Source organism: Lepidochelys olivacea (genome assembly GCF_965140295.1).
Source record: "Lepidochelys olivacea isolate rLepOli2 genome assembly, chromosome: 1".
In the NCBI taxonomy this organism is placed as follows: Eukaryota; Metazoa; Chordata; order Testudines; family Cheloniidae; genus Lepidochelys; species Lepidochelys olivacea.
The window spans coordinates 339,490,895-339,513,835 of record NC_140411.1 but is presented as its reverse complement, the minus strand read 5'-3'; the positions used below and the strand labels follow the sequence as shown (position 1 = coordinate 339,513,835).

The 22,941-nt window shown below is 45.0% G+C and overlaps 1 protein-coding gene across 1 annotated transcript in view; it reads left to right on the top strand.

Annotated features, from left to right (window-relative positions):
- Window positions 1–22,941, top strand: part of MCM10 (minichromosome maintenance 10 replication initiation factor) — a 33,875-nt gene that overhangs the window by 5,515 nt on the left and 5,419 nt on the right. Inside the window, exons 3-18 of the mRNA XM_084639146.1 lie at window positions 59–385; window positions 1,364–1,468; window positions 2,187–2,321; window positions 2,696–2,870; window positions 3,944–4,109; window positions 5,563–5,730; window positions 7,328–7,444; window positions 9,594–9,793; window positions 10,857–10,957; window positions 11,998–12,108; window positions 12,195–12,312; window positions 12,775–12,994; window positions 15,297–15,438; window positions 17,333–17,451; window positions 21,318–21,431; window positions 22,317–22,462. Coding sequence (XP_084495272.1) covers window positions 59–385; window positions 1,364–1,468; window positions 2,187–2,321; window positions 2,696–2,870; window positions 3,944–4,109; window positions 5,563–5,730; window positions 7,328–7,444; window positions 9,594–9,793; window positions 10,857–10,957; window positions 11,998–12,108; window positions 12,195–12,312; window positions 12,775–12,994; window positions 15,297–15,438; window positions 17,333–17,451; window positions 21,318–21,431; window positions 22,317–22,462 — 2,464 coding nt within the window. The remainder of the gene's footprint in view (window positions 1–58; window positions 386–1,363; window positions 1,469–2,186; window positions 2,322–2,695; window positions 2,871–3,943; window positions 4,110–5,562; window positions 5,731–7,327; window positions 7,445–9,593; window positions 9,794–10,856; window positions 10,958–11,997; window positions 12,109–12,194; window positions 12,313–12,774; window positions 12,995–15,296; window positions 15,439–17,332; window positions 17,452–21,317; window positions 21,432–22,316; window positions 22,463–22,941) is intronic.

Here is a 22,941-nt window from a genome sequence, read left to right as displayed (position 1 = left end):
ATTGCAGTTTTCCTTTAATTGGGCTGTGGTGACTCTTGGTTTGATTGGTTTGTTGCAGGTGATGAAGACTTGGAGCTGTTGGCTTCCCTGTTAGAAGAGAATGAGGTAGCTGAGGATGAGAATACTCCTGAAGAGACCACAGCTCACTCAGATGAGGCTGGAGAACCAGATGAGTATGATGAGCTGTTTGACGCAGAGGATGATGCATCCTACACCGAGGAGGTTGATGCTGAGGAGAGTGAAGCCAGTGAGCAGAAGGAAAATGCATCTGCGTTGTTTGGAGATGTGGATGACCTGACAGAAGAAGAGGAAGAAACTGTTCAGGAAATACCCTGTTCTCCAGCTCTCAATCAGGAGAAGGAGAAAAACAATCAAGATTTGCAAGGTTTGCTAAACAGCAATTTTTGTCTGATTTGTCATGCCCTTCAAGCTCATGACCTTCAAATATATATAGTCTCTTTACAAGCTGCGGGGATCACTAGAGAGCTGATTGGGGTGTACCAGAGGGCTCACGGGATTGGTTAGGGATATAGAGCTCTTCCTCTCAAGTCTCCAGTTCAACTCCAACCCTGTTGGGAAGTGGTTGAAAGCGCTCATGAAGACTCTTGAGTGGCCTGGGTTAAGTAAGTATATTGGGGTTAGTCCAGTTTTAAATGTCCACATGGCAAAATTTACCATCCCAAATGCCACCTTTGTCAATAGAGAGACCAAGGACTGAATGAGCCCGTTCTATGGACAAAGAGTTCTTCACCCTCTAGGGCTGTCACTCTGGCACCTTTCACCAGTACAAAAAAAATAATCACACACTTAAACTTCAACAACAGGCAGTTCATCAGAACTGCTTCTTGTGTGTTTATTGATCTTTGGGGCTGAATCTGATTGCATTGGTTAAAGTCTTAATATAAAAATGAGCATCAGAGTAACTTATAGGGGTAGTATCAATGCTATTGTTACTATGCTAAGTTGAGCCATGGAGACACACACCTGTTGCCAATCGCAGCTGTACGGTCCAGTCCTGGTACTTTTGAAGCTGGTACTGAGTACTCTCACTTCATTGCTTGTATTGAGAGGAAATATTAATGCACATGGCATAGCATCACCTAAGTAGTGTTGATTGTATGAAGAAATACCTTTGTTAAAGAAAAATTCAGCTCCAGTGGGGCTGCTGGGAAAGTCTGTGCTCCCTGTGAGCCTTACAGAACTTGAGCTTTCTTTTTATCATGGCGTCAGTCCTTTTTCTCTCTCCCCTTAGAATCACTTCTAAATTCCCATGATTTAGTAAAGCCACTAAGCTTCCAGTAATCTTGTAAATCTTAATCCATGCTGGTTTTCTGCTAGCTTCATTATTTCTTTTCTCTCCTAGATGAGCTGAGGAAATTGCAAGAGCAGATGAAGAAGTTACAGGAGCAGTTACAAATGACTGCAATTGGGCAGCCATCCAGCTCAGGCCCTCAGAAAAAAACCCTTGGTAACTAGGTTAATTAAACACATTTCTCATGTCTCCACATCCAAACTTGTATTTATAGTCAAGTCTTGCAGAAAACTAGGTGTCTAGGCAACTAGGCAAAAGCTGTCAACTAGTAGAAGGGGGCAGCCTGGTTGAGAGAACACAGGCCTGGGTTCTGTTCTTTGCTGCTACAAATTTCTTGTGTCACCTTGGGCAAGTCACTAAATCACTGACCCTCAGTTTCCCCATCTGTAAAATGGGGATGATGCTCTGGAGGGTGTTGTACTGACTCACGTGCATAAAGCTCTTTGAGGTCCTCTGATGGAAGCCGCTACATTGGAGCCCATTGTTGGTAGGTGGTACATTTCACACAATATACAGATCACATTGCTTTGTGGTGTTACTGTGAGTGATACACCTGTGTGATGAATGTGGTAGGGATAAAAGGGAAGAGGGTCATATTTAGGGCTAGCAAAGTGTGTGTTGCCAGTGATCCAGCTTAATACAGCCTAATGGTTCATTTGTACCTGCTGTCTTGAGTCACTGGAGGATGAATGGCTGGTTTCTACCCAGCTGTTACATTTCAAATGCAGGCTTCAGGAGCTGGCAGCTATATGGAAAGGTTTCCACGTTGAGTCCTGTATTTAATTTATACAAGGATGTGTTTAGTTGGAGCAATTATTAGAGTTTGTGTCCAGCCAATGAGGTCTCATTAATATTCTTTGTTTTTGTTGACCAGGTAAATCGCCCTGTATTCCCTTCAAAGAAAGGAAAACTCCGAAACTCCAGGAGTCACCATGTTTCTCTGCTCAGCTCAACGGCCCTTTATCAATAACCAAACAGGGAGCCCAGAAACCAAAACATTCACCATCAGGTATAGGTCTTAGTAACTAGGTTCTGGTGCAGTTAAGCTGCCTTAGCGCTATGCTGCTGTCTGGTAAATATTAGCTCTCGTCTGAGAATATGAAAGTTACACTGTAGATCTGAGGCACTGGCTTCGTCTCTTAAAGGAAACTGCGTCACTTGAGTCATTTACAAGTGAGCAGGAGTTAGTCCTTGAGATTCCACTACAGGGAACAATCCTGTACTTAGGAGGCACAGCTGACTAGCAGAATAAGTTTTTCTCCATCGCTACTGTGGGTAATATGGTCTAGGTTGGTGTCTCTTGTTAAGTTTTTAAATTGCTGAATTTTATAACTGAGAATATTGTTTTTCATTCGTTATGCAGATTTTCCTTCTTATTTACAGAGAATAAGAGTCCTCCTCCAAGGCCAATATCAAGTTCATCATTTCAACCACTCAGATCTACTCCTGGGAACAGGCCCAAAATGGCCACCAGAGACCGGACTCCTCAAGTGCAAGGGAGTTCCAGTGTGACTGATCAGCCAGTCTCTGTGGAAACCTTCTCTGGACTCAGATTAAGGTCAGTGACCCAAAGCTGTTCTGGATGTCAAGGGAACATTTTTAAATAACAGGAGAGATGTGATCCTTCTAATGGACTGTCCCAAAGGTTCTTCCTTTGTCAAATGTATTGTGAATGGGGATCTCGGGCTGTCAGACCAGGGTGAAATTTCTGGTTGGCAGTATTTTATAAATAGCTTTCCCATCCCAGAATGAATATTCTCTGATCAGGGTGGAATGTTAATAATCTAGCAGCAGCACTGGTAGGTAGTTCAGTAATTAGACAGCAACATCTCTGCTGGCTTATTTACCATTTTTTGTCCTCTTCTACAGATGCTAACCATGCTGTTTTCACCTAGAGTCCATTTCTAACAATGTAGTAATTTTATTAGACAGTGTGCTTAGAACTGCTTCTGTCACAATATGTTCAGAGATGGTGTGGAGGCAAGGGAGACATGATGGAGCCTGCTCTTGCTTCAATCAAAATGAATGGGTGTCTTGCTATGGACTTCAATGTGAGCAGGAGGGGGCCCTCAGGAGTTGACCCATATTCCCAATGCTTGTTGTGACCACAAAAGGTCTCTTGTTACTTGAAATGGCTTTCCTCATTGGAAAGAGCGGTGAATTTCAAACCCGCACTCATGCTTGGGCAGCAATATTGTTCAGTCCTTGCTGAAATGAATAGAATTAACCACAGATACAAGTTTAACTTGTTGTGTTGGTACTTGGACACAACTAATTACATCAGCAGCCTTCAAATATTTGTATGTTTAACACCAGTAACTGACAGGAATTGTTTCAGGTTTTCTAAGATTGTACAGCTAGGAGGAATGGGATGAAATCAGGTGCAGAACATACTTTTCATTGACTCCTATTAGACTGTGGAGTGATCTACCGGGGGGATGCTGGGCTCTTTAAGAACAGAGCACTACATACTGTACTCCCAAGAACAGTCCTGCAATGATGGTGGTTGGGGATGGGCTAGACAGTCTAATAGGTCTCTTGCTGTAATTTCATGAATGTAAAAGCTATTGGTCATCTCCATGTATTGGTGCTAATGTTAGTGGTCTCTATATGCTCTGTTTCTTCATGTAGAAAACCCCGTGTGTCATCAGTGGAAATAGACAGGAAAATGGCTGGACGGAAGCTGATCAGACTGTCTCAACTGCAAGGCAAGCTGGCTGGGGGGAATCTGGAGGAAACAGACTGGGTAACATTTGGAGTCATAATAAAGAAAATCACCCCTCAGAGCTCAAATAACGTAAGCAGTTTTGTTCTATTCTCAATTAAATGAGGGTATTTTCACTGACAGGCTAATTAGATTTTGCACATTTTGTCAGCCAACTCCACATTCTTGTTTTAATTAAAACAAGCTACTATATTACGTTTGAATATTCTCGGTAGTCTAGGTTAATTCAATGCTGCTAGTGTCAGCTCTCATATGAGAACCTGGATGCATGGCATAAGATTGTCACCTACAGAATGATGTATAAATCTGCTCATTCTGTTGTGGTACATGCATTCTGTAGGATTATTTCATCTTTATTATGACTTATATTGTTATGAATTGCTAAATTCACTAGTTTTGGCCCCCAGAAGAGCAGCTACCTCTATGAAAGCAGAATATTAAATAGATCACAATATTAAATAGCACCAAAAAAAATAAAACCTCCAAACTTCATTTTTATTCTTTATCCTCCAAATTTCAATCACGTGGTCCTGCAGTCCCAAAAGGTGAGCTGATGTCTAGCTCATGAAATCACAAGATAGAAAAGATCTGTTAGGTCACTCAGTCGTTTTCCCTTCCAATGAAGGCTTGGCAGAATTCAATTGTTATTATTTATAATTTTGAGAGATATCAATATTTATTTTTAAGCATTTTTTTTCCTATATTTATCCATTTAAATTTTCACAGTTGCAGGAAATTATGGAGGGGACAAACAATAACTAATGACAATAGATGTTGAGATTCAAAAAGTTAAAGGGTTATAAGTGTTAAAAAACAAATTGTCAACATCCCATGTCAAAATATACAAATATATACAAATATATACAAAGTACGTAGCTGAAAATCAAACTCTAATAAGTTCCCAAGCAGAATTTTTCTTTCTTTGCATATTTGTAAATTTCGGTTATCATTATTGGAAATATTTTTTGTTGGTTTGTGTGTAAGGTGAAATAGATGTTTGTTGACATTTACCAATTAAAATTCAATCCTTCCAAGCCTACTTATCATAGACTTACTAGGGCTTTGTTCAATCTTGTTCTAAAAATGCCAAATCATGGGGCTTCTACCAGTTCACTTGTGATCATTCTACAAGCTAGTATTTTGTCAGCAGACGACACGGAGCTGAACACAAGGTCTGTGTTCTAGATCCAGCTAGGTAGTCTTAGGCAAAACTCTGCCTCAATTTCATCATCTGTAAAATGGGGTCAACTCATACTGTACGGGATATTACGGATTAATAAGAGCCTGTGTGAAGTGCTCTATAGCTATTAAGTATTGGTAACAGGAGCAAGAACAGCGGTCACAATTACATGTTTAACAATTACCTTTGTAAGTAAATAATGTTGTCATAGTATTCCCTAGCCTATACTAAATATAGAGAACAAAGGCAAAATAGTAACAAGTTTCGTGCAGATTGCTGTAAGCCTGGGCAATATCAGTGGTTTTCTTATTAAGATCTTAAAGGGAAAACCAATGTCTGTTCCAGGGCAAAACTTTCAGTATCTGGCGGCTAAACGACCTGCGTGATCTGAACAGCTATGTCTCGTTGTTTTTGTTCGGTGATGTCCACAAAGAACACTGGAAGACAGACCAAGGCATGGTCATTGGGCTGCTCAATGCTAATCCCATGAAACCTAAAGAGGGCTCGGATGAGGTAAGAGTGTTTTTCTCTTGGACTCATAATTTTATTGGGCTGTCACTGGGAAATGTTTCAAAACACTTTGCCCAACTGATGTTGTAATTCAGAGTTTCCTCAGAAGGAAAAGTGCTTGGAAATTCATATCCCACCCTGCAATGCATTCTATAAAATACCTCCAGCCCTACCACAGCTCCTTGTCTTGTTTCCCTGGAACCCTGAGCATATAAAGCTGGGATTTCCTTTTCCTCACTTGACAATAAACAGATTATATGTCGAGAGGGTCTCTTAGAATCATAGAATCATAGAATATCAGGGTTGGAAGGGACCCCAGAAGGTCATCTAGTCCAACCCCCTGCTCGAAGCAGGACCAATGCCCAGTTAAATCATCCCAGCCAGGGCTTTGTCAAGCCTGACCTTAAAAACCTCTAAGGAAGGAGATTCTACCACCTCCCTAGGTAACGCATTCCAGTGTTTCACCACCCTCTTAGTGAAAAAGTTTTTCCTAATATCCAATCTAAACCTCCCCCACTGCAACTTGAGACCATTACTCCTCGTTCTGTCATCTGCTACCATTGAGAACAGTCTAGAGCCATCCTCTTTGGAACCCCCTTTCAGGTAGTTGAAAGCAGCTATCAAATCCCCCCTCATTCTTCTCTTCTGCAGGCTAAACAATCCCAGCTCCCTCAGCCTCTCCTCATAACTCATGTGTTCTAGACCCCTAATCATTTTTGTTGCCCTTCGCTGGACTCTCTCCAATTTATCCACATCCTTCTTGTAGTGTGGGGCCCAAAACTGGACACAGTACTCCAGATGAGGCCTCACCAATGTCGAATAGAGGGGAACGATCACGTCCCTCAATCTGCTCTCTTGTTTTTACCCTTTCTTTTCTTTCCTTTTCCAGAAGGCTAGGAGTTTTTACCTCCTCTTTTCCGTTAGAGCCACTGTTTTTCAGTAATTCTCCCTGTACCTGATTTATGGGCATATAGCAGTATTTGACCCCTTGTCACAATGACTGCCAATCCGCTTCTGAGGAAGGCCAACACCCCTTCTGGTACAGGCGGTGCCTTGAACTGCGGTGGACAGTGAGCTAGCCTGAGCCCTTGTGTACAGTGGGCTAGCCTGGTATAAATCTTTCAATTAAAGTGAACTGTAAAAGGTGCTAACTTCCAGTAATGACATATGAAGCCGTCTGTCTATCCACAGAATGCATACAGCATGGTCCATAGCAATGCAGCCTAGTCATACCAATATAGCTAAGCTCTGTTCCAAGGATGACCGTGTTCAGGGCTGAGCAGGTATTTGGTCTCCATGCCTGTTCAGTCTTTGGCTTCTCTGTGGAGACTTCCAGCAGCCGGGCCACTTGATGGTGGCTTTTGTCCTGCGAACACATGTTCACTAGAAATTTGGACTGAGACCATCTACTGGCTCATAATCCATCAATTTGCTGTCCTGTGGTAAATTACATTTGGTCACTACCAACCTAGACAGGAACTGAACCAATGACCTGGAGATCAAGGGCTCTGTTTCATTACCATCCTGTGACTCATCCAGCCCCTCTCCAGAAGTCTGTTTATTGAGCCTTGGGTTTACTCTTTGTGCTGTTTCTTTTTAGATGTGTTTGTCTGTTGATCACCCCCAAAAGATATTACTTTTGGGTGAAGCTCTGGACTTGGGAACCTGCAAAGCTAGGAAGAAGAATGGTGACCCATGTACACAGATTGTTAACCTGGTATGTATCTGTTGTTGCTTTTATGGATCACTGATGAAGGAAAATCTGGCTGGTGCCTTTGAGCCAGTGCTCTGATTCTGTGCATTACTATTGGGTCGTAATTTATAACTAATGTGTGTGTCATTAGTTGTGTCAATGGGCAGGCCTTCACCTGCATGCCCCCTTGTGGGCTGTTGGTGCTCTACAGGTGGCCTGCCTCGGTTTCCCCATTTTTTTAAGGCTCTCTCAGTCAAATTGCTAAAACTCTTCTCAAGTCCAGAAATGTGTCTCCCTGGGGCAGGATTTATTAACAGAATATTCAAAATAAAATTTCTCAAATCCCCATCAAATCTTGACTCCTTGTCTCCCTACTTGGGGTCTCCCAGGCCTTCCCCGCCTCTACCCTTTTACTCAAAAACTCAGGGTTTCCTGCTGGAGTCTACTTACTCCCTGCAGCCACTCCCTGCTGTCTCAGGCCTCTGCTGAAGCATCTTATGTCCAAAGACTCTGCAGTCTCTCTCTCCCTGAGCATCCCCCCTTGCTGGCAGCTTCCTGCTGCTCTTTATAGGAGAATTATAGAATGGTAAGACTGGAAGAGAGCTCAAGAGATCATCTAGTCCAGTCCCGTGCACTCATGGCAGAACTAAGTATTATCTAGACCATCCCTGACAGGTGTTTGTCTAACCTGCTCTTAACCCAGCTGGTTCTACTAACTAAACCCCACACCCCATCGTCGGTGTGGCAGTCAGGGCTAATGGTATGATACTTGCCTGCTCCAGGCCTGCGGCCTTTAGGGGCAGGCAACTCCATTAAAAGTGGGAAGGTCAAGAAGGAGGAAATGAAATCTTAATCTAATCTAAATATCCTTTGGTCACCATATGCTATGTTAAGATGTGAGCTTTGCCATCTCTGCAAGGGACCTTATGAGAGTGGAGCCCCTCTGATAATCTTTGGGTTCAGTTCTACCCAGATATATACACAAGCAAATGCATCTTGAAAACTGTTCCCTTGTGACTAAGACTCAGTACATGCTCTGATGTCAAGACCATGTATCGAGAGTATAGAGTTGTGAAGAAGGGAGGGTTTGGGTGTGGGGAATATTCTAGTTTCCACTGGCGTCTGAGTTGGTGGTAGTTCATCCAGGCTGAGAGTTCAGACAGATGTGGGGATGAGCAGAGAGGGGAATCATCCCAATAAGTGCAGAGCCGAGCACCCACAGGTAGGTGTAGAAGGAAAAGAGTACAGGCTTAGTACAGAACCTTGAAGGATACCAGCAAAATGGGGGAGGATTGGAAGCGGGGTAGAAGCATTTGGAGATGGAGGAGGACGGTAATTGTATAAGACATTTGCAACAACATTGGAACGTGCTTATATGTCAGCACATGGTGACATGGATGTGCAGTATCCTAAACCTCAACTGCATCAATAAACATCTAGAGCCGGCAGTAATGAGCCTTGGGGAGGACATTTCCTGGCGGCTAACCTGGCTGGAGGAGGTGACTGGTTCTTGGCTAACAAGCACAACATGCCTGATCTGGAAGGTATTGCTACTAGAAACCCTGTACATAGAACTACATAGAGAATGACGTTATTTCAATTGTGATGGAAAGTTAATGAACACCATGAGTGGAGGGTGCTGTTAACAGTATTGATCCCTCCCAACAGACAAACTAGGACAATCACTGATTTTAATCTCTATTCTCTCTTGGGTTTATATTGAAACGTGTCTGTAAACTTTTTTAACTGGCTGTAGGAAACTTCTCATTTTTAGTGTTGCTTTTCTTCCATGTCTATGCTTGTAAAGAGGCCGTGTAACTGAAGGTCATGAGCCATGGCCACATACATACTGATGACCCAGATGTCGGTGAGGTGAAACCTTGGACCTGCAGACTTTGAGAATAAGCTATTCTAAGAGGGAATATGTAAGACATTAGTGTGTGGGATCTTGTCTCCCTCTAGTGACTGGTCCCTGCATTATAACAGCCTTCAACCCACAGTGGTAGAGGCCTGTGTGTGTGTTGGTCAAGCTCAATACTTGCTGGTGACTCATCATGTTTGTATGAGCACAGCTTAGTTACAAAAAGATATTGTTGTTTTTCTCAGGGGAAATGTTATCTATCAATCTCCAGTTAGTCTTCAATTACAGAGCTCCCTTATTTCTTTCCTTCAGAATGACTGTGAATATTGCCAGTACCACGTACAATCCCAGTACAAGAGGCTCAGCTCGAAGCGGGCAGATTTGCAGTCTAGCTTCTCCAGTGGCCGTGCTCCAAAAAGGATAGCTTGCAAAAATCCCAGCTTGAAGGAGCGGCTCTGTCAGGATGGGTTTTACTATGGAGGTGTTTCTTCGGCAGCCTACGCAGCCTCAATGTAAGAGAAACTGCTTAATTTCCTTGCAGCCCTTGGCTCTTTGGCAGAATTCACTTCCTGACTACTTATAAGTGTGCCTGAAGTTACCTTTAAAGAGGCCAGCATTCCTTTGGGTTCACTAAATTAACCAAACAGGAATAAACTGCTCTGAGCCACACCGCATTTGGCAGAGAGCCTGCCTGGCCATCCAAGGTAAGCAGTCAGTGCTTGGATGGAAAACACCTTCCTATCCTTGAGGTGGTGTTGGTGAGTTGGTATGTGATGTTCTTACCTCAGAATCTGTACCACAACAATACCGCATTGTGAGGCTGGGGATGCTGTGCTGCCCTCTTTCAAAGGAGGGGTAAATTTAAGTCCTGAGCACTTAGGGTCATTAAAGATCCCTGGGCACTTTTAACCACTGTGTCCTGGCCAAATGCTATCGTGGGTAATTACATTCTGATGACATATCCCTGGATCTTGTGTTTTTTCACTTCCTAACTTAAATGATATGATGTTGCTGTGTGTTGTTAAATACCTACTGCCTCCCACCTGGGAGTGATGGGTGAAGTGAGCTGTATGTATCTGGTCTCTACTTCACATGGGTTCTGAGACTTAATTGGACCCTTTCCAAATCCCAGTGAAGTCAGCAGTGGAAAGACTCCCATTGACTTGAGTGGAAGCTGGATCATGCCCAATACTTGCAAATCACTTTTAGGATTCTCCTAACAATGCTACCTGATTACCTCATTAAATGACATGTGTGGCTGCATGTAGCAATCTCTCCTATCTTTTTCTTGAGCTAAAATTAGCCAGATTTCGTCAAAGTCTCTGTGTCTCCTTAATACTCAGAAATGTGTATCTAAATCTTGGCAGAAATGGGAAGCCCAAGTCTTTGAGATACAAAAGATTACAGCACAATGTCCCTACTTGTGAAGGAAGCACCTGCTCAGAGTGAATGATGGGTAATTGGAGCATTTGGGGAGTTGCTGAGCTGGTACTCAAACTCCAGTACTGCTTCTCACCCTTTACTGCTACATGTCTTGGAGCAGCACTCACTTTTTGTGGGGTTTTGTCTCTGTAGTGCAGCAGCTGCAGCCCCTAAGAAGAAGATACAAACCACTCTCACGAATCTGGTCGTAAAAGGAACTGACGCAATTGTACAGGAAACTAGAGAGAAAATAGGTAACTTTCTTTCTTCCCATCACATGCTTTCCGCTTGCTGTGTGACATGTCTGTGTAGTCCATGATGTGTGAGCTAGTTTAGAGCCTCTGGGAAATTCTGTAGTTACAAAGATGGCCAGTTTGAATTCACTTCCCCAAATGATGTAAACTACCTCCCTCTGGTATCACAGCTGCACAGAGAATGTCCAGCTCTCTTCAGAGTATGTTTTGTACCTCTCTTTTATTATACAACCTCCTGCACGCACATACCTCTGGGATAGAAAATTACTGGCCAAAGTGTGGAACTTGCTCCATCCAGTCCTTGGCCAGCATGAAAAAGTTACTGCTAGACTGAGGGAGCACTGGTAATTCTAAGATCTCCAATTGTGAATCACTGGGCTGAAAACAAATGACTTGAACCATTGGAAACAGGGTTTTCACGATTTCTGGGGACATTGAGTATGCCCCGAAGAGAGAGGCATGCTGGGGCGGTCCCAGCACAGTCCTGGGAGGTGGGGATCTCAAGAGTGCTAATCCTGGCTCTGACACATTCTTTCCATGGCATTGAGCAAGTCACTTAACCTCTCTGCCTCCATTTCCCTTTCTGTAAATAGGATAGCCCTTGTTGGGCCTCCCAGGGGAGAGAGGAAGGCTGGTCTAGTGGTTAGGACACTAGTGTGGGACTTGGGAGATTTGGTTCAATTGGTATATTTCTGTGTGATGCTGTACAAGTCACTTAGTATCTCTCTGCTTCAATTCCCCCTTTGTAAAACATGTCCCTACCTCCCAGGGGTGTTGTGAGGATAAATACATTAAAGATAGTGAAGTGCTCAGATACTAGAGTAATGGGGCCATCTAAGTACCAAAATAAAGAGGTGGGATGTTGTGAAGCTAATTTGTGACCTCTGTTAAGATGAGAGTACTATGTGAGCACTGAATATTATGTTTCATAGCCATTCTCATGTTAGAAATGTTTGATGCATTAAGTGTGAGTGCTGAAGCCAGACCTACATTTCCCTTCCTGGTTCTGAGTCTGTTGGGTTTTTTGTACACTGCTCCAGGTATGGTGAAGAGACCCATGCCATGTACTGATGAATTCAAAGAATTGTTGGCAATGCCAACCTTTGGAGCACGAAACCTCTGCAAACACTTGGCCAAAGCAGATGCAGCAGGTATGTCCAGGTACTCCCGTGACACTCCCCTTTGCTGAGCCTTGGCTCATTCCTTGCAAGTCTCAGTGTCTGTATATTTATTTCAGATGCTCGAGGGAAGCAAGGATCTGCGTTCCAGTCTATCTCCGCTTCAGCACTGCTCAAACAACAGAAACAGCAAATGCTGGAGGCCAGAAAAAAGCGATCAGAAGATATACAGAGGCGGTAAAACATGCTCCATCATCCTGTTGGGTGGGAGGGTTTAAAGTTTTATGAAACCTATCTAACTAGCAATACATAAGACTTATTTCAGTGAACAGTCAAATGCTGCATCATTGTGCCTGAGAACCAGAAAGGATAATGTAGGGAGAGTGTTAGAGCAGGAGGCTGGGAACCATGATTCCTGGGATCTGCCTACTCTGTGACTGACTTACCTACCTCACAGGGTTGCGGTGAGCCTTAATGTTTGCAGAGTGGTTTGAGCTCTGATTAAAAGGAAACTGACCGGCCTAACTGCACTATCCAACTGGGTGACATGCAGAATGCTTTAATAGCAATACAGGCAAGGCCTCTCCCATTGAACAATGGCTTACAATATGGCTTCTAAAGTCAATTGTACTATTTTCGAGCTTTTCGATTTGCCAAGATGAATCATGACTATACTTCAGTGTTTTTGTCCTCTTTTAGGTTTCTTCAGAAGACAACAAAAACCAATAGCCCAGCTTTACCATCCTCCTCAGGGCTCCGCTCTCCAACCCCAGGGGCTGAATTTCCCAAAGCTGCAAAAATGTCAACCCCTCAAGCACCTAGGCTGGGGATAGGCTTCTCTGAGGGCGATGACGTCCTCTTCTTTGATGATTCTCCACCTCCAGTACCAAAACTGAATGGTTTAGTAGAAGCTAAAAAGGTAACAATCCCTTTGAACAGTTGGACTTTGAGCTCCTGACATGGGTCATGTTGCAACATGCAGCCTTTACTTCCGAGATCAACGTGTTAAGCTCTGTTGTACTCCATTGTAAGCTTCTAATTCCGATTAGCTGTTTGTGTCCAAGACACCATGCTACTAGTTTGTCTTTCAGTAAGTATTCAAAGTGGTAGGATATCTGCTAAAGAAAATCTGTGCTATGCAAACTTCTGGCACTGGGATTTGGAGTCTCACCTCTTGCTGGTTGAAATCCTGCCTGAGTCAGTCATGAGTAAGTTATTACTGACTGGCCTATGAGAAATGATTTGCTGTCAGTCTAAATCCTAAGGCACAAGTGTCAGCATCACAGAAGCCATCGTTCTAACTGGCACCCTTGCTGTCAGTCTTAGCCAAGGACATGCTGCACTTTAGTTTCCTTTGATCTGAAGGTGGGATTGACTCCCCCTTCAGCAAGTGGCCATTCTTTGGAGATTGCTTTGAAGGAGACGTATTTGTGTGTTTCTAGGACAGTACACAGCAGGGATTTAAAATGTCAGCACCAGAAAACAAGCTCAGTACATGTACCAGGATGGGGTGCATAAGCACATTCACTCCCAGAGGCCAAAGGCTTTCCCTGAAAGCTCATATTATGCACTGTGCAAACATAAATTCTTGTTTGCCCTGGTTTCTGAGACAAACCTGGGAGATCTGCAGTAGCTGCACAGAAAGCAAGAGTGTTATCCGCACTCTGTTTGCTAAAGCCTGTTTTGTTTTCCATTTTGAGAGATGCTTTGAGTTTTAAGCTCCTCAGAGATGTTATAAAAATATCAGTGTTCCCTCTAATTTTTTACGTCCATGTACAGAATGAATTTTGTTATGTGCACCAATATGGAGGTGATGTGTGACACATCACCTTCATATTGGTGCATGTAACAAAATTAATGTGGTGGGGCTGAGGCATTCGGAGTGTGGGAGGGGACAGACGGTTGGGGTGCGGGAGGGAAGTGAGGGCTCTGGGGTGGGGTTGGGGATGAGGGGTTTGGGGTGTGGAAGGGGGCTCAGGGCTGGGGCAGAGGGTTGGGGTTTGGGAGTATGAGGGCTCTGACTGGGGTTGCAGGCTCTGGGGTGGGGCTGGGGATGAGGGCTTCAGGGTGCAGGAGGGGGCTCAGGGCTGGGGGAGAGGGTTGGGGTGCAGGGGGTGTGGGCTCTGGGGTGGGGCCAGGGATGAGGGGTTTGGGCTGTAGGCCTGCGGTGGGGAGAGAGAACTCTCCCCAGCCCTCTCTCGCCGCAGCAGCTCGGGGCCGGGAGAGAGGCGCCTCTCCCCAGCTGCGGCAGCTCTGGCGGGGTTGGGCTGGGCCAAGGGAGGGGCTCCTCTCCCCTGGCCACAGCAGATCTGGGGCAGGTCCATATTGTTGCCGAGGGAAGGGTGCCTCTCCCCCGGCCACTGCAGGTCTGCGCTGGGGAGGGGTGCCTCTCCCCTGGCTGCGGCAGGTCCGCCCTGGGGGAGAGGCATCTCTCCCTGGCGCAGCCCTGAGCCCCGGCTCAGGGTTTAATAGGCAGCTGCGTGGCTGTGCAGCTTAGAGGGAACTTAGCTCTTGATCATTTTATTAAATGTAACCCCTTCGTGGCTGGGTCCTTTGCCTCAGTCAGTTAACATCCAAGTGAAATCTTTGGAGTGCTAGGATGTACCTTGTACATTCAGCAGCACAGCGGATTCATTGTAATCTGTATTTTTCCATCCTCACTGCCATGAGCTTTAGTAGTCTGGTTCCCAGCCAGCAGAGAATAGGTACGTCTTTCCTTTGCAGGGGTTTAATTTCTTGTCTGTAAGAGAAAATCGACTCCTCGCTAGTGAGATAGAAGAGAGGAATCTAACATTTTTGGATAGATCTGGAGGATTATCTGCAAGTTTCTTTTAGTGCCCAGTTATTAGAGTGATTTATATAGAAATCTCCAGTGATGTTTCCTTTCTGCCTTGAAAATGCAATTTTCTTTGTTCTAGCTCCTCTCTATCTTGTCCAGCACCTTTGTCTGGATCTCAGACACGTAGCCCCGTAACACACCAGTGAGAATTATCAGCCTCGTTTTACAGATTGGGAAACTGAGTCAGCGGTTGGGTGATTTGGCAAAGGCTACACTACTAGGAAATGCAGAGTTGGGATTAGAATTTGGTTGGGATGCCCATGCTAAGTCTAGAACACCTTATTGCTTCTTCCAGTTGACATTTTCCCATCTGCCTTGGAATTAGGAATGTGTGACCTTGGATACTTGTGTTCAATATTAACATTTAGTTCCCATCTTCTAGTTGGCTGCTATAAAGAAACTGCGAGCAAAAGGCCAAATCCTCAATAAAACCAACCCAAACAGTGTTAAACGGAAACGATCTGATCTTGCCGAAGTTCTGGAGATCATGGAGAGAGTTGAGAAAAACATCCCCTCATCACAAGGTATGAAAGCACAGACCTGACTTTAAAAAGTGAGTGCGTTGTACAATACAGTACCCTCCACGTATCACCAGGTGCCTTATGACCAACCATGTTCAGCTCAGCAGCTGCTGATGAATTACAAAAGTACTTTTGTAACTAAAATCACAGGCTGTGTCAAAGAGATTTGGAACTAAAACAGGTTTTCAACCTGATTTTAAAGGCCTAATTCCATGATGGATCTGGTGACAAAGGTGGGGTATCCTGCTGCTATGGAGACAGACAGACCCTGAAAGCTCTGTCAGAGATCATGCCCAGATTTTTTTTAAAATTGAAAAATAGGATGAGTGCTATTGGATTTTCTGCTGTTGGAAGGAATAGAAACACAAAATCTGTAATTCTGGCTTTAAATCTTTAACCTAGTCATGATCTCTAATCGTGATTTTTTTTTAAAATGTGTATTGTTACTAAGTCCTCCTGGATCATATATGATGCAAGAGCTGAAAGCATGGTAGAAACATCAACGTGTTTATTCATGAACATATCAAGCATGTTGCAACTGTTGGCTGGAAGATGTTCAAGCAGAGCAAAGCATTGTATAATGCCTCACAGTCATCCTGTGAGATAAATATTCTCCCCGTTTCCCTGAAGTGCACACTGCTCCATTTGTCACAATGGATTGTTAACTCTGAAACTAAGAGATGACAATTTTAGGGTGGGAATTCCAATTGTGCCCAACTGATGTAGGAGCAGGAGTCCCACGGACCCTGAGAGGCTTCTTTTCCTAAATCTCCTAATCTTATCCTGAAATGTCATCCTTAATTTTCAGAGTTAACACTTTTATGAATGTGGTATGCACAAATCTCTTTGAAAGGCAATGGGACTTGTGCTCCTAAGTCAGTTAGGCATTGTTGAAAATCTCACCTGTAAATGTCACTATTGCTGACTACTTTGCTGTTGATCATTTTAGCAGAAACATTTCCTGCTGCTTTACTTACCCTACAGCACTTCCCCTGGCTTCTGCAGTATCGTGTGTGTGTGTAAGGCTGCCGAAATCTTCAGCTTGCCCCCAGCTCTCCCCAAACAACTTACCCAATGCTGCTGGTTGTCAGTAGTGCAGCATATTGCAAACCTGGGCTTACCATAAACTAACTGACTATCCCAATAGGTAACGCGGGCTCTGCTATCCTCATTGACCTTCATAGTTAATTGGTTCCAAGCTTCTTCATTTTAATGAGGCTGCTGCAGAATTTCTAGTCTCCAGAATCCAGGGATAATGCTGCAGAATGTAGGTCCAGCTTGCTACAGGATCCACTGGGCTTTGATCCTGCTCTGGCAAGGAACCTCACTCGGTGTGTACGATACCTGCTATTCTAAGTCTGTTTTCCTCCCTTGGCTCAAGGTATTATAGTATTTGTAATTGTACACAAATTACATACTTGGCTAAATCTCATCAAGGAAAGTGATTTAGTGGCTACAGCGCGAGAGTGACTCATAGCTTCTCCTTCCAGCTCTGCTACTGACTTGCCATGTGTATTCTGGTAAGTCACTTAACCTCTGGTTGAGTTTTCCCCTCTGCATGACAGGAATAATACCAATCTCATAAGTGTTGGGAAGCTTAATTGTTTGTAAACTGCTTTGAGATCTGCAGAAGAGGAAGCTAACATTGTTAGTAGCATTTTATTTTCTCTTGTGATGACTGGATTGGAATTTGACCTAAGGCCTGTAGCTACTGCACTAATTACACACCCTATTCTCACTCACTCCTCCTTTACAAAATATTATTTCATACGACTTGAGACATCGCTTCGAGTGCTTGTTGTTTGTAAAGTACAAAATGATGGTTATGCTTAGAAAGCAGAGCATGATTTTAAACTTACCCAGCGGCATAAACAGCAACCCTGTCTTGTTTCTCTAGCTGCAGATGAACTAGAACCTGCCCAAAAGAAACGTCGAGAACAGCTGGCATATCTGGAGTCTGAAGAGTTCCAGAAAATCCTGAATGCCAAGTCCAAGCACGTGGGCGTCCTTAAGGAGGTAATTGCTTTGTACATATACTTGCACTGAGAGTGAAAGTTCAGGATCATTACAAATAATTAGACACTCTAACATCCAAACCTAGGTGTTGTGTACATGAGCTTTTACAAAATATGCATTCACTAGAAATGTTTCCACAATTTAAAAAAATTCCAGTGAAATTCATTTGTTTGAATTTCCACATTCCCTTGTAGACACTGCAGCATTGTACTAATATTACTTCTGGGGGAATTCTGCACCACTGCACAATGCAGAATATGTGCAGAAATTAATGTTCTGCACAGAATTTTGTCCGTCCCCCTCCCCCCTTACAGAAACGGGCTGCAGAGCTGATGGCTGCCACTAGGGGGCCGCTTGACCTGGCGGAGCCCAGCTCACATACAGAAGACAATGCCAGGGGGAGGGAGCTGGAGGGATCCCGGCAGCTACAGTTCCTGGCTGAAGGAAGGAGGCTAGCAACGAGTAGGAAACAACCCAGCATCAGGTTGTTTCTCTCTCTGGATCCCTGGGCTCTTGGGGGCGGTGCAAGTGTCTGGCCTGGAGGGCTGGGGCTGGGCCCTGGAGAGTAGTGGGTGAGGGTGTCTGGGCTGGGGGTGGGCCTTGTGGCTGGGCTGTGGGGGAGAAGAGGTGCAGGTGTCTGGGCTGGAGGGTGCCCCGTGGCTGAGCTCTGGGGAGTAGGGGGTGCGAGTTTCTGGGCTGGGGGGTGCCCTGTGTCTGGGCTCTGGGGAAGGGTAGAGTGCAGGTGTCTGGGATGTGACTGGGTTCTTGGGGGGTGGAGCGGGGAAGCTGGGGGCGAACTGCGGCTGGGTTCTGGGGAAGAGCAGGTGTCTGGGGTGGGGGGGAGCACGGCTGGGTTCTGGGGGCAAAGGGATGTGAGTGTCTGGGCTGGCGATGTGCCCTGTGACTGGGCTCTGGGGGGTAGGGGATGAGGGTGTCTGGGCTGGTGGGGGGGTGCAGCTGAGTTCTGGGAGGAGGGGGTGTGAGTGTCTGGGCTTGGGGGGAGGGGGGTGTCACTGCTGGGTTCTGGGAGGAGGGTGTGCAGGTGTCTGGGCTGGGGGGTTGCCCGCGGCTGGGCTATGGAGGGAAGGGAGCTGAGAAACAGGAACTAGGTTGCCCTAGGAGTTTCTTTAACTCTCTACTCCTGGGAGAATGATTTTTTGTGTCTGACATAGTTGCTGACAGGTATTTTGAAATAAATTACCAAAGTAATTGAAACTGATGTGATGATATTGTGTTATTTTGACAAAATATGCAGAATTTTAAAATATTGTGTGCAGAATTTTTAATATTTTGGTGCAGAATTCCCCCAGGAGTATAATATATGAAAACTAGGAGGTGAAACTGACTAGTCTAGCATCATTGTTCAAGGTGCATGAGGTGCAAAGAGCCAGTGAAAACACAGCTATTAAATATCTAAATTATACTGTCAGGTTTAATGTTAGATGGGGTGATAACACCAAGACTTTAGATTTTTAACTTGACAGTGTCCCTTTTAAGACACAGTTGCAACGGTGTGTGGGTGTGCGTAATAAGGGAGATGCTCACATTGGTTATAATCCTTAGCGTATTTATAGCACTTTTCACGGGAGGAGCTCGGAATGCTTTACTTTCTATTTATTTTGTAAAATTAGAACAGATGTCAGAGACCCGTTTAGTCTCCAGGTGAACCTACAAGTCCTGATTTTTTAATTTACTGTTAAAGGCTAGTAACTGCTATGGCACCTAATAAAAGCTTTTTGAATAAGAATTCTCATTTCCCTTTGTTGGCCCAAGCACAATCCTGCAGGTGTTTCTGAGATGCTGAATGTACAGTGCCCCCCTGTAGCATACACACTTAGACACACCCTGAAATGCAGCTTTGCTATGAGGAGTGACTAAAACCAGCGCATTATTATGAAAGACAGAGCAATTGAGGCACCCACTGGAACAAACCATCATGAATCTCTTCCAGGGTGCTGGCCTAGGTGTCGTGGGACAGGTACAATGCCCCTGTGCCCTAAAGCTCCGGCAGGGAGCGTTATAAGTGGCAGTGTGCGTGACACAGAATGGCTAGTATGACCACCGTGCAGTATTGCAGTTTGCACTGGTTCAGTCCCAGCAGTGCTGGTTGCTATTATGTGATTCTCTGGTGTGGCTGACAAGGCTTTTGAGAGCCCAGGTTGACTTTGCATAGTTCCAAATTCTGCTCTGCTACGGGTGTAAATCTGGAATATCTCCGCTGAACTTTGGGTCTACGCTGCTTTTACTGTGGGTGTGTCTCCACTGCAGCTGGAGCTGTAACTTCCAGCTCAGGTAGACATTCCCTCGCTAGCTTTGATCGAGTTAGCATGCTAAAAATAGCAACCCCGCATACAGTCCTGTCTGAGACCCTAGGTATGTACTTGATCAGCTGGCCTATGCTGTGATGGCTGCAGTGCTAGGTTTATTTATATATATATAGATAGTGCTGGCTTGATCAAAGCTAGTGCAGGAGTGTCTGCCTGAGCTGGAAATCACACCTCTAGCAGCAGTGTAGATTTACCCAGAGAGGAGGATTTGACCCACTCCCTGTCATTTTACTGCTAAACTGATCAAATTTGATCTGAAGTCAGAGCCACAGACTTGAAACACCAAAGCTGGACTAGTTCCTGGTATGAGGGCATTTACACCTTGTCAGTCTCGGTCACTGTTTCCCTCTTCTGCAGTTAGCTGCCGTCTAGCACCCTGTCTGTCCCCTCCTGCCTGACATGCACTCTGTCCTAACAACATCAGCTTGTGGCCCTCCTCCTCTTCCTCCAGGCTGGCTCGCTCCCCACACACGCTGCATCCATGTGGCCTCCATGCTCTCCCTTTCTAGAAACCATAAGGGGATTGAGGTTTCTCTGGAATCTAGTTCTCCCCTGTGCACAACTGAGAGTGCCAGTTATCAGCACCAGGAGTCCCAGTCATGGGCCAGGACCCCATTGTGCTAGATGTTGTTCAAACAGAACAGGACAGTCCCTGTCCCAAAGAGCTTATAATCTAAGCAGTTGTTTTATAGCAGGCCAGCTATTGCAAATATTCATATCTATGGAGTCACTTTGCTCTCCAGAAAATGGACACATGCCTATTTCGTTCCACTTCTGTGTTGTAACCATGGCTGTGGGCAGAGGGGTTGCAGAGTCCAAGCTTTTGACTAAAATGTGGGCAGTGGTACAGGCGATCCAGTAGATGGCGCTCTTCCCCTGGAGTCAGTATCATAGAATCATAGAAGAGTAGGGTTGGAAAAGAACTCAGGAGGTCATTTAGTCCAACCCCCTGCTCAAAGCAGGACCAACACCAACTAAATCATCCCAGCCGGGCCTTAAAAACCTCTAAGGATGGAGATTCTACCACCTCCCTAGGTAACAGTACTGTAACAACTCCCCAGGATGGTGTGGGGCACTGTGCGACTGGAGATGAGATGCGTAAACCTAAGATACTAATCAGTAAAGATCTCACGGCACTTTTCGTAAGAGTCTGAAAGCTGACTATGGGAGCCTGGGCAAATCCCAGTTCAGGTCATCCTGCATGCCTCCCTGCACTTTACACTTCAGTACAGAAGTGAGTGTAACTAAGTCGTGTGTTAGCTGTTAATCAGCATCTGAGATCTGCCTGGGCGAGCGCTACATTTCAGCAGTGGGTGAAGTGCAGCGTGTGCGTTACATACTGTACTCTTTCAAACAAGGAACGCACACGAAATGGATTATTCGGAGCTTCTGAACATTTATCTGTCGTTCAGAGGTTTCAGTCTCTCCGGGGTGGTATGTAGCAGTCCTGGCCAACCCACTAGATGCGGAGCTGCTTGCACTGTTTCTAGGTGTGCTGTTTGCATATCAGACGACAGTGCCTCTCTTGTGCTCTGGCAGGCTGAGGCTGAGCTGCAGGAACGGTACTTTGAACCTCTGGTGAAAAAAGAACAACTGGAAGAGACGATGAGGAACATTAAAGAAGTGAAGTGTCGGATTGTGACGTGTAAAACGGTGAGTGACAATGGAGCAGGCAGGTGTGTGGAGCATGCAGAGTGGTTTGAACTGGATTTGAGTGAGGCCTTCAGCCGCTATCTCTGCTGAAGCCTGGATTGGTGATTAGAAAGAAAACCACTTGATCCTTATGAAGGTTCTTGATTATACCAGCTGGAGCAGTGAGTGATATTGAAGGAGTTAGAGCTTTGGTGAAATAGCACAGATTTTAGTATTGCATTTGAGATTTCCGGAAGCAAAGTTAAGTGCCCCTTTGTGGGTTCCCAGCGCCTAAGTCACTCTGGGGAAGATCTGCTTCCCAGCAACTGATTACCAGGTTGTTTCACTTAGATCAGACTCGATAGTCTCTCATAATTCTTGTCAGTCTGAAACTTTGTACTGGAATCTGGAGTATTCTAGGACTGGGTGAAGAATGAGCTCAGGTACCTTGGAACATAGCAAAAGGCATCCAAACGACTAAATTTTTTTAATCTGCATTTCAGTGGCTCCATTTGGAATGGCAGAGGTGGTGCTTTACCATAATTTAAAATGCCATGGGACAGAAGGAAGTTTCTTCCTGCCTGAATAGTTTGAACCACTGACATACTTTCCCTCCTATCTGTCTATCACTGCACAGAAGACTATCTGTACTCTGCACTTCGCTGGGAATTGGGCCAAACATGACAAAAGGTGGTAGTGAAGAAGAGGGAGGGGCAGAATGGGAAGGGTTTGGAGGCAGTGATCTTATCAAGTGGGCCATTCTCTGGGCATGCAAGAATGGGGGGGAGGGGTGGCATTCTGCTAATCCCGAATGAACACTCAGTTCTCCTTGGACAGCAGAATAACAGTTCTTTCACTTATAGTGTCTCTACTCTCTTAGTGTCCTCTCTCTCTCTCTCCTTGCAGTGTAAATACACGTATTTCAAGCTCCGAGAGACATGTGTGAAGGAGAATCATGAATACCACTGGCATGATGGTGTCAAGCGATTCTTCAAGTGTCCCTGTGGAAACAGAGCCCTATCTTTTGACAGGCTACCAAAAAAGCCCTGCAGGTAGGAGGGGCTCTCAGGAACATGTTGGCAGGTTCAGTTGCACCAACCAAAAATCTGAGGACACTTTATCCCAGTAACATTAGCATGTGCTAATGCCCAAAACTGTCACTCCCTGCTGATAAGCATTATGGAAGGGATTTGGGTTCGCTAGAGATCCTCTGTACAGGGCACCAAGCGAACCCCAAATCTAAGGCCAAGTCTACACTACAAACATATATCAGTATAACTACATCGATCAGGGGTGTGAAAAATCTACAACTCTGAGCAATGCAGTTATCCCCCCACCCAAACCCCTGGTGTAGACAGAGCTGTGTCCACAGGAAGGCTTCTCCCACCGACATAGCTACCGCCTCTCGTGGAGGTGGATAAACTATGCTGACGGGAGACTCTCTCCTGTCGGTGTAGTAGCATTTTCATTAAACAGCAGCACAGCTGCACCGCTGTATGTGAAGACAAACCCTAACGCTCCATCTTCCTCT